This window comes from Macaca nemestrina, chromosome 14 (assembly GCF_043159975.1).
Source record: "Macaca nemestrina isolate mMacNem1 chromosome 14, mMacNem.hap1, whole genome shotgun sequence".
Classification (NCBI taxonomy): domain Eukaryota; kingdom Metazoa; phylum Chordata; class Mammalia; order Primates; family Cercopithecidae; genus Macaca; species Macaca nemestrina.
Window position 1 is genome coordinate 63,923,227 of NC_092138.1, and position 11,153 is coordinate 63,934,379.

Sequence of the window (11,153 nt, forward strand, 5' to 3'; positions counted from 1 at the left end):
CTGGAGGTAGAGCTGGGAGTTGTCATTCATTCAGATATTTTGTTGGCACTTGTATGTGCCAAGTTCTGTAGTGACCATTAGGGATATGGGTAGAAACAATGGTCCCACTCCCCAGCTTAGGGATCTTACTGGAGAGTCTACAGAAAACCTCTAAGAATTGATAAAATCTCACAGGGAGAGAGAATAGAGTAAGATAAGGCTAAAGACAGAGCCCTGGAGATCACCAAAAGCAAAGGGTAGGCAGAGGAAGAAGAAAGCAAAAAGGAAAAGAAACAAAAGAGAAAAGAGGCAGCATTGTGCAGTGATTAAGAAATAAACTCGAGCTGGACTGCCTGAGTTCAAAGCCTGGCTCCTGCTACCTACTAGTTGTCTGATCTTGGGCAGGTTACTTAAAATCTCTGTAACTTAGTTTTCTTACCGGTAAAATTGAATGGACAAAAGTACCTACCTCATAGTACATATCTTCATTTTGATGAGATTAGATGTGTTAATATTTGTAAAGCAGTTAGTGCCCCACATGGTGAGCATTTTACGTGATGGTTATATATATAAAACACAAAGGAACTGGAAAAGAGTACCCTCATACGTTTTTGACCTTAAAGAAGGAAACTGAGGCTGGGCGAAGTGGTTCATACTTGTAATCCCAATGCTTTGGGAGGCTGAGGCAGACGGAACACTTGAGTCCAGGTATTCGAGACCAGCCTGGGCAACATGGTGAAACCCCATCTCTGCAAAAAGTACAAAAATTAGTCAGGAGTAGGCGTGCACACTTGTAGTCCCAGCTACTCAGGAGGCTGAAGTGCGAGGATCGCTTGAACCTGGGAAGTGGAGGTTGCAGTGAGCCAACAGAGCAATACCCTGCCTCAAAAAAAAAAAAAAAAAAAAAAAAAAAAGGGCTGGCCGCAGTGGCATATGCCTGTAATCCCAGCACTTTGGGAGGCTAAGGCGGGCAGCCAGATTTCCTGAGCTTAGAAGTTCGAAACTACCCTGGGCAACATGGTGAAACCTTGTCTCTACTAAAATACAAAAAATTAGCCGGGCGTGGTGGCAGGTGCCTGTAGTCCCAGCTACTCAGGAGGCTGAAGCAGGAGAATCGCTTGAACCCAGAAGGTGGAGGTTGCAATGAGCCAAGATCATGCCACTATACTCCAGCCTGGGCAACAGAGGGAGACCCTGTCTCCAGAAAGAAAAAGGGGCCTGGCACAGTGGCTCACGCCTGTAATCCCAACACTTTGGGAGGCCGAGGCAGGTGGATCACCTGAGGTCGGGGGTTTGAGACCAGCCTGACCAACATGGAGAAACCCTGTCTCTACTAAAAATACAAAATTAGCTGGGCATATGGTGGCATATGCTGGTAATCCCAGCTACTCGGGAGGCTGAGGCAGGAGAATCACTTGAACACAGGAGGTGGAGGTTGTGGTGAGCCGAGATCGCACCATTGCACTCCAACCTGGGTGTGAAAGAGCGAAACTCCGTCTCAAACAAAACAGTCCGGGCGCAGTGGCTCACGCCTGTAATCCCAGCCCTTTGGGAGGCCGAGGCAGGCGGATCACGAGGTCAGGAGTTCGAGACCAGCCTGACCAACATGGTGAAACCCCATCTCTACTAAAAAATACAAAAATTAGCCAAGCATGGTGGCGCGTACCACTCACTTGGCCCAGATACTCGGGAGGCTGAGGCAGGAGAATCGTTTGAACCCAGGAGGTGGAGGTTGCAGTGAGCGGAGATTGTGCCATTGCATTCCTGCCTGGGCAACAGAGTGAGACTCTGTCTCAAAAGAGAAAAACAAACAAACAAAAACAACAGTGAGGAAAAAAAGAAAAAGCTGAGGCAAAATTAATATAGAGAGTTTATTTGGGCCAAGGTAGAGAGCAACTGCTCGGGACACACTTCCAGGTTGCCTTGGGGAGTGTTGATACAAGCATTTTTTATTTTTATTTTATAAGTGGTTTTTATTTTTATTTTTTATTTTCTTGGAGATGGATTCTTACTCTGTTGCCTAGGCTGGAGTGCAGTGGTGCGATCTTGGCTCACTGCAACCCCCGCCTCCCATGTTCAAGCTATCCTCCTCCTTCAGCCTCCCGAGTATCTGGGACCACAGGTGTGCGTCACCGTGCGTGGCTAATTTTTGTATTTTTAGTGGAGACAGGTTTTTGCCATGTTGAGGCTGGTCTCTAACTCCTGACCTCAGGTGACCCACCCTCCTTGGCTTCCCAAAGTGTGGGATTACAGGTATGAGCCACTGTGCCCGGTCACTTTATTTTAACCTAATTTTTTTTTTTTTTTTTGGGACGGAGTCTCCACTGTTGCCCAGGCTGGAGTGCAGTGGCACAATCTCAGCTCACTGCAACCTCCGCCTCCCGGTTCAAGCAATTCTCCTGCCTCAGCCTCCCAAGTAGCTGGAACTACAGGCGCCCGCCACCACATCCAGCTAATTTTTTTGTATTTTTAGTAGAGACAGGGTTTCACCAGGTTGGCCAGGCTGGTCTTGAACTCCTGACCTCGTGATTCGCCCACCTCAACCTCCCAAATTGCTGGGATTACAGGCGTGAGCCACTGCGCCAGGCCCATGCTGTCACATTTTAATGCCTCTCTGGGCCTGATAATTAAAAGGGGCTGGCATTTCTCAGATAAAAAGTTTCTTTACCTTCTCAAGAGTGATGGAATGGGCCAAGCGCGGTGGCTCACGCCTGTAATCCCAGCCCTTTGGGAGGCTGAGGTGGCCGGATCACCTGAGGTTGGCAGTTCAAAACCAGCCTGACCAACATGGAGAAACCCCATCTGTACTAAAAACACAAAATTAGCCAGGCGTGGTGGCGCATACCTATAATCCCAGCTACTTGGGAGGCTGAGGCCAGAGAATCGCTTGAACCTGGGAGGCGGAGGTTGCAGTGAGCTGAGATCATGCCATTGCACTCCAGCCTGGGCAACGAGAGCAAAACTCCGTCTGAAAGAAAAAAAAGAAAGTAATGGAATGAAGGGTTAACACAGTGAAGTATAATTGAGAGATTGAATAATATGATGGGAAATGATAATTAGACTTCTCAGTAGGGGTATGTGGCAGAGACAATGCTATACATTCACAAATCCATTTCCTCTTGCTCTTGGACCGCTAGATTAGATTCCACAGTCTACTCTGGGTCATGTGATTGCATTCTGGCCAATGAAATATAGATAGAAATAGAAATGATGTATGACATTTCCAGGGCTGGCTCCTAAAGTCTCCTCTGAAATTCTTTTTTTTTTTTTTTTTTTTCTCTCTCTCTCTCTTTTTAAGAGACGGGATTGTGCTATGTCACTCCCAGACTGGTATCAAACTCTTGGGCTCAAGTGATCTCCTACCTTGGCTTCCCAAGTAGCTGGGGGACTACAGGCACATACTACCATGCCCAGCTTGAAGTTCTTTACATTTTCTTTCTTCCCTCATCTACTACTGTAGTTATAGAGGATCTCTAGTGGAGTATTCTGAGACCCTAGGAAATGGCATAGCTACTAGATGGATGGCACCTGGATCCCTAAATCCTGCTTGGAACAGGCCTCCCTGTTATCCCCAGAATTGACTGTAGTGCTAAGCCATTGAGTTTTGGGAGTGTTTGTTACAGCAACTAAGATTACTTACCCTGACAAATATAGGGCAAAAGATGCGTTACAATATACCACGCAGCTAAGAGTAGAGGCCAGGAAGATGGCCTATGTTTTTAAGAAACTTAGCAGGCTGGGCATGGTGGCTCATGCCTGTAATCCCAGTTATTTGGGAGGCAGAGGCAGGCAGATCACCTGAGGTCAGGAGTTTGAGACCAGCCTGGCCAACATGATGAAACCCTGTCTCTACTACAAATACAAAAATTAGCCGGGTGTGGTGGTGCATGCCTGTAATCCCAGCTACTGGGGAGGCTGAGGCAGGAGAATCACTTGAATCCAGGAGGCGGTGAGCCTGGATTGCACCACTGTACTCTAGCCTGGGCGACAGAGTGAGACTCCATCTAAAAAAAAAAAAAAAGAAAGAAAGAAACTTGGGAGAGAAATTAAGGATAAAGAAGGGATTATCTAGAGGAGAATGAAGGATTGAGGGAACATACTTTTGTATTGGTTCTGGCTTCTGTGGCATTTCTGACTGGACAACTCACTAAGAACCCTGAGCAGCAGGGATTAGCCCCCAAATTTGGTCTCTGCTCCCCATTCCAGGAACAGCTTTCTGGGATCATCTGGGCCTACAGCTCCCCTATCTGGTCTTTCAGAAAGCTTTTCCAGGTGTAGTGGCTTACACCTGTAATCCCAGCACTCTGGGAAGGTCGAGATGGGCAGATTACCTGAGGTCAGGTGTTCAAGACCAGCCTGGCCAACATGGGGAAATCCTGTCTCTAAAAAATACAAAAATTAGCCGAGTATGATGGTGGGCGCCTGTAATCCCAGCTACTCAGGAGGCTGAGGCAGGAGGATCACTTGAACCTGGGAGGCAGAGGTTGCGGTGAACCAAGATTAAGCCACTGCATTCCAGCCTGGGCAACAGAGTGAAACTCCGTCTCAAAAAAAAAAAAAAAAAAAAAGAAAGAAAAGAAAAAAAAAACATAAAAATTATAGAAATGGTCAACCAGGCCAGGCGCGGTGGCTCAAGCCTGTAATCCCAGCACTTTGGGAGGCCGAGACGGGCGGATCACGAGTTCAGGAGATCGAGACCATCCTGGCTAACACGGTGAAACCCCGTCTCTACTAAAATACAAAAAAAATTAGCCGGGCGAGGTGGCGGGCGCCTGTACTCCCAGCTACTCGGGAGGCTGAGGCAGGAGAATGGCATGAACCCGGGAGGCGGGGCTTGCAGTGAGCTGAGATCCGGCCACTGCACTCCAGCCTGGGCAACAGAGCTAGACTCCGTCTCAAAAAAAAAAAAAAAAAAGAAAAAAAAAAAAAAAAAGAAATGGTCAACCAGCAGCCCTTAGAGGTGCTCTGTCTATGGAGTAGCCATTTTTTTATTCCTTCACTTTCCTAATAAACTTGCTTTGACTTCACACTATGGACCCACCTTGAATTCTTTCTTGCATGAGATCCAAGAATCCTCTCTTGGGGTATGGATTGGGATCCCTTTACTGTAACAACACCTCTGGGATCTGGGAGGGAGGGAGCTGGGTAGGCCCCATCTTAGTCATTCTCCTCTTCCTCCAAAAAATGACCTTGGGGAGTCATAGAGGAGAGTTATGGAGATGCTCCTGAAAGATGTTCCTGATGGGGGTCAGGATTTAGTTAGCATGATTCAGGGTGTGGCACTGAAGCACTAGTGTTCTTGGGAAAATGGAGCTGTCTACAAACTCTAGTCACTCAAATATAACTGAGAGAACAGAAAAGCAGATCTCCTGTTCCTGTCTCACCTCTTTGGGTAATATGAACAGCCAGTGGGACAGGTAAAACCCCCGTTTCTCAGTCCCCAGCTCCCTGTCTCCTACAGTCTGAGGACCTCAGGGCAGAGATCAAGTAAATGACCCATGACCTAGTTTTTGCAGCTCAATTGCAAAACACCTAGCTTGCTTTGGCCTGGACTGGGGGAAGGGACGTCCCTGCTATGGCTCAACTTCTGTCACTGGGTTTCTGTCCTACATTCCACTGAAGTCTCAGAGGCATCTCACAGCACTGGGAAGAGTCTTGGAAACTCGCATTCAAATCTCAGCTTGGCCACTAATTCTCTGGGTGACCTTGAGTCCTCTGGTCCCCACTGTGAAATGGGGAAGAGGTTTAGACAATATTTAGATGGCTCTTTAAAAGTACCAGGGGGCCAGCCGTTTGGGAGGCTGAGGCGGGAGGATCACTTGAAGTCAGGAGTTCAAGACCAGCCTGGCCAACATGTGAAACCCCATCTCTACTAAAAATGCAAAAATTAGCCGGGTGTGGTGGCATGAACCTGTTATCCCAGCTACTCGGGAGACTGAGGCAGGAGAATTGCTTGAACCCAGGAGGTGGAGGCTGCAGTGAGCCAAGATCACACCACTGCACTCCAGCCTGGGTGGCAAAGTGAGACTCTGTCTCAAAGAAAAAAAAAAAAAAGTACCAGGGGAGGAATTCATTTGAATTTTATCCTAGTGTTAGCCAATTGGTCCGATCCAAGGAAAATTTAGAAAAGGGAAGGGGATGTGTAAAGGAAACACTAGGCCCCACCTAGATGATGGCTGGAGCTTCTGATAGTCCTGTACTCCCCACATTTTCATATTTTTTTTTTTTTTTTTTAGACAAGGTCTCGCTCTGTTGCCAGGCTGGAGTTCAGTGGCGCGATCTCGGCTCACTGCAACCTCTGCCTCCCGGGTTCAAGTGATTCTTCTGCCTCAGCCTCCTGAGTAGCTGGGACTACAGGTGTGCGCCACCACGCCCAGCTTTTTTTTTTTTTTTTTTTTTTTTTTTTTTTTTTTACTAGAGACGGGATTTCACCATGTTGGCCAGGATGGTCTCAATCTCTTGACCTCGTGATCCGCCCGCCTTGGTCTCCCAAAGTGTTGGGATTACAGGCGTGAGCCACCGAGCTCGGCCATTTGTAGATTTTTTATAGCTCTTTTACCCCTCCCACTTCTTGTGCTGTCTTGGTGTGTGTAGGAGAGAGAGAGAGAGAGGAAGAAGCAGAGCAAGAGTGAGAGAAAGAAAGGCAATATGGTTACTCAGCCCTTTTTCCGAAATCTGTTTTTGCTTTTAGGGATAGGATATGGATATAGTACTCCACACAGCCCCACCAAGTTTGTCTCTCCTCCACTACAGCCACTGAGCAGGTGACTGAGGCACTGTTGATCCAGGGTCATATCCTTATTCGCCCTAGAATGTAAGCTCAGGCAGGGCAGAGGCCATGCCTGACTTGCGCAGCCCAATGCTTCACACAGCCTAGGTGTCTAGCACATGGTAGATGCTCGGTAAATATTTGCTGAATGAAAGATCAAATGAATGATTGCAGCAAGCGTCTTGTAGGCGTCCTGGAGCCCAAGGATTCTGCAGTAGGCAGCTTTCACAGAGGTTCTTCCAGTGCAGTGGCTCCAGCTCTGGGTGGAGTGGGATCATCAATGTCGGCCCCCAGGGTTCACAGCTGTTCTGAACCCCGCCCCCAGGTGGCAGGGCAGCCGTCAGTCACGTGCTGGCGGCTGGCCAATCATCGGGGGCGGCGCGGGGAGGGGCGGTGTAGACGGAGAAAGTGAAGGGTGAGGCACTGCCCTGTAGATTTTCCAGCGGATCCCCGGTGGCCTCATGTCGCGCAGCGGAACCGATCCTGAGCAGCGCCAGCAGGCGTCAGAGGCGGACGCCGCAGCAGCAACCTTCCGGGCAAGCGGTAACTGCACCGCGGCAGGGACTCCCTGGGACGCGGAGCCGAGCCCTCCCCTTCTTTAGGAAGCTCTCGCCCCCACCTAAGGTTGGAACGCTCATCCCGAGCCAGACCGACAAGGCATACAGTCGCCTGTGTACGAGCTGCAGGCCAATTGGCGTTGGGAAGGTCCAATCCTGGGCCTCTAGCTCCTGAGCGGGACGGGGCGGAGAGGACGCTTCCGAGCTTGGGCCTGCTGGTGGGTGAGACCCAGGAGAGAGGGAGCTAGAGAGCTCTGAGGACTGATCTTAACTGTCTGCCCCTAGACCATCAGCATATACGCTACAACCCGCTGCAGGATGAGTGGGTGCTGGTGTCAGCTCACCGCATGAAGCGGCCCTGGCAGGGTCAAGTGGAGCCCCAGCTTCTGAAGACAGTGCCCCGCCATGACCCCCTCAACCCTCTGTGTCCCGGGGCCACCCGAGCCAATGGAGAGGTAAGCCTGTAGAGCCCTGCCTCTGCAGGCTGGGCCACAGGGAGTAGTTCCCTCTTAGAGCTGTCCTCCACCCACAGGGGTAGTGAACCTCCTTCTGGGTCATATCCCACCAAGCTTTTTGGTCCCCTAGAGTGGGCCTTGCCTACTCACTTGTAGCCTGTCCAGTCTTTGAAGCCCACCAGGTAACTGGTGGTATGGGGCAGTGAGTGCTTCTAGCCCATCCTTGTCAGTAGGTGAATCCCCACTACGATAGCACCTTCCTGTTTGACAACGACTTCCCAGCTCTACAGCCTGATGCCCCCAGTCCAGGTAACCTGGCTCCAACTGCTGTTGGGGAGGAGGGTGGCTAGACCTCTTGAGGGACTTCTGCTGCAGAGAGTCATACTCCTTTACCTCAGGACCCAGTGATCATCCCCTTTTCCAAGCAAAGGCTGCACGAGGAGTCTGGTAACTATGGATTTCCCCTTACAACTTTCAAACCAGGGTTGGAGACTCAGCATTGGGGCTGGGCCCTGCCCATAGCAGAGCCAAGCCCTACCTCTCAGTTATCTTTACCCCCCCCCCCACCACCCAGTAAGGTCATGTGCTTCCACCCCTGGTCGGATGTAACGCTGCCACTCATGTCGGTCCCTGAGATCCGGGCTGTTGTTGATGCATGGGCCTCAGTCACAGAGGAGCTGGGTGCCCAGTACCCTTGGGTGCAGGTTTGTGAGGTCGCCCCTTCCCCTGGATGGGCAGGGAGGGGGTGATGAAGCTTTGGTTCTGGGGAGTAACATTTCTGTTTCCACAGGATGTGGTCAGGAGGGAGCTGACTTGGTGTCTTTTGGGTAACAAAGCTCCCTATCCCTATCTGACAGATCTTTGAAAACAAAGGTGCCATGATGGGCTGTTCCAACCCCCATCCCCACTGCCAGGTAAGGGTGTCAGGGGCCCCAGTGGGTTTCTTGGCTGAGTCTGAGCCAGCACTGTGGACACAGGAACTGGATTAATGGATAAGACAAAGGAAATATGCCAATGATGTGGAGGCTTGGAAGTAAAGGACCTGTCTGTTCTTCTCTGCTTTTGCCCCTTGACAGGTGTGGGCCAGCAGTTTCCTGCCAGATATTGCCCAGCGTGAGGAGCGATCTCAGCAGACCTATAAGAGTCAGCACGGAGAGCCCCTGCTAATGGAGTATAGCCGCCAGGAGCTACTCAGGAAGGTGGGAGAGAGCCAAGCCCTGTGTTCCCAAGGAGTCCCTAACTTTCTTACCCCACGAGAGGGGTGTGTAAAGGAGAAAGCTAGAGGGGAACTAGTAGAGAGAGAGACTTGCTAGGAGGCCTTAGCAATAATCCAGTAATCTAAATGAAAGATGATGGTGATTTAGACTCGGGTGGTTAGTGGTGGAGGTGGTGAGAAGGCATCAGATTCTGGGCACATTCTTTTCTTCTGCTTCCCCTGCCTATTTGCTGACCCCACCCCAGCTCTTATGTCATCTTGATGACTTCCTATCCATTCTGCCTGCCTAGGAACGTCTGGTCCTAACCAGTGAGCACTGGTTAGTACTGGTCCCCTTCTGGGCAACATGGCCCTACCAGACACTGCTGCTGCCCCGTCGGCATGTGCAGCGGCTACCTGAGCTGACCCCTGCTGAGCGTGATGGTCAGTCTCCCAAGTAGGATCCTGGGGCTAGGCACTGGATGGGGGTTGCTCCCAGTAGGGTCAGCATCTGGACCCCAGGCTGAGAGTCAGGCTCTGATTCCAGATCTAGCCTCCATCATGAAGAAGCTCTTGACCAAGTACGACAACCTCTTTGAGACGTCCTTTCCCTACTCCATGGGCTGGCATGGTGAGGCTTTTCAAGTACCTATATCTAGCCCCAACACTATTTCTGGGCCTGGGGCCCAGCCCAGTGAACTGCAACCCCAAAGGAGCAAGCCTTGAAACAGTTGCTGGGGGATGTGGCAAGAGCAGAGATGCTGGGACTGAGGGTGGAGCAGCAAACTTGGTGAAAATATGTCTCCAATATGCTTTCTAATCTCCTGCCAGCTCTTCTCAGGCAGGGATCCTGGGAGATGTAGTTTTCAGACACCTGGCTGGGTTTGGGGGTAGGGGCTAAGCTGGATAACTGAAAAAGGGCTCTCTCTCCCCATTATCTCTCTTCTTTCTGTCAGGGGCTCCCACAGGATCCGAGGCCGGGGCCAACTGGGACCACTGGCAGCTGCACGCTCATTACTACCCTCCGCTCCTGCGCTCTGCCACTGTCCGGAAATTCATGGTTGGCTACGAAATGCTTGCTCAGGCTCAGAGGGACCTCACCCCTGAGCAGGTCAGGACTCAGAGCAGTCTGGCTTCTCCAGACTCTCACATGCAGTATGTGCAGGCACCTGATACTTCTGTTGCCCTTGTGCTCCAATCATTGCACAAGGCAGAAAACAGCTCTGGCAGGGAAGGCACTGCCAAAGTTAGGAGCCCTAGGGCCTGGAAGGAGAGTATGGTCCTCAGATCTCCTTTCTCTCCTGCTTCCTCCAGGGATCCCAACAGTCATGACCCTGATAGTTCCCATAACCACCTGGGCATTCCTTGGGACTCAGGAGCTGCTCAACTCTTTCATCCCCTGGAGGCTCCAGCAGTCCTTATCACCAGCCTCACAATTCCACAGGCCCACCCCCAGTGGGCCTGTGGCATTCATATTTCATATTCATATTTCAAACCACAATATCCAGCAAAGTATCTTCTGAGCACCCAGAACTCCATACCATTGGCCAGGTGTGGTGGCTCACGCCTTAATCCCAGCACTTTGGGAGGTCAAGATGGGAGGATTGCTTGAGCCCAGAAGTTCAAGACTAGCCTGGGAAACATAGGAAGACCTTGTCTCTACAAAAAAAAATTTAAAAAGTTAGCCAGGTGTGGTGGCATATACCTGTGGTCCCAGATACTTGGGAGGCTGAAATAGGATCACTTGGGCCCAGGAGTTTGAGGCTGCAGTGAGCTATGATCATGGCATGATGGCATTCCAGCCTGGATAACAGAGCGAGACCTTGTCTCAAAAAAAAAAGAAAAAGAAAAAGAAGAAAAGAAGTCCATACCACCATTCTTGGCAGCCCAGCCCTTATCCTCCTTAATTGCTCCCTGTCCCTTTTCCAGGCTGCGGAGAGACTAAGGGCACTTCCTGATGTTCATTACAGCCTGGGGCAGAAGGACAGGGAGACAGCAACCATCGCCTGACCATGCCGACCACAGGGCCTTGAGTCCTTTTTTTTTTTTTTTCAACAGTCTTGCTGAATTAAGCAGAAAGGGCCTTGAATCCTGGCCTGGAATTTGGGCAGATATAGCATTAATAAAACTGTGCATCTCAAACTTTAATCACATACTCTAGTATCAGAGGAGTGTGAACCTTCAGAGATACAGGGTTA

At 50.3% G+C, this 11,153-nt stretch overlaps 1 protein-coding gene across 4 annotated transcripts; it reads left to right on the forward strand.

The window, feature by feature from the left end:
- The first annotated feature begins 7,135 nt into the window (after window positions 1-7,135).
- LOC105485696 (galactose-1-phosphate uridylyltransferase) lies at window positions 7,136-11,103 on the forward strand. 4 transcript variants are annotated; one of them, XM_011748073.3, is made up of 11 exons: window positions 7,136-7,291; window positions 7,591-7,760; window positions 7,994-8,069; window positions 8,159-8,207; window positions 8,335-8,464; window positions 8,618-8,674; window positions 8,837-8,959; window positions 9,267-9,399; window positions 9,503-9,586; window positions 9,912-10,066; window positions 10,885-11,103. In XM_011748073.3, the coding sequence occupies exons 1-11, from the start codon at window positions 7,210-7,212 to the stop codon at window positions 10,963-10,965; spliced, it is 1,140 nt and encodes a 379-aa protein (XP_011746375.1). In that variant the 5' UTR covers window positions 7,136-7,209; the 3' UTR covers window positions 10,966-11,103. The 4 variants fall into 4 exon arrangements, with proteins under 4 accessions (XP_011746375.1, XP_024649793.1, XP_070934052.1 ...); XM_024794025.2 differs by having other exon boundaries at window positions 7,157-7,372; XM_071077951.1 differs by lacking the exon at window positions 7,136-7,291 and adding an exon at window positions 7,398-7,421.
- The last annotated feature ends 50 nt before the right edge of the window (window positions 11,104-11,153 follow it).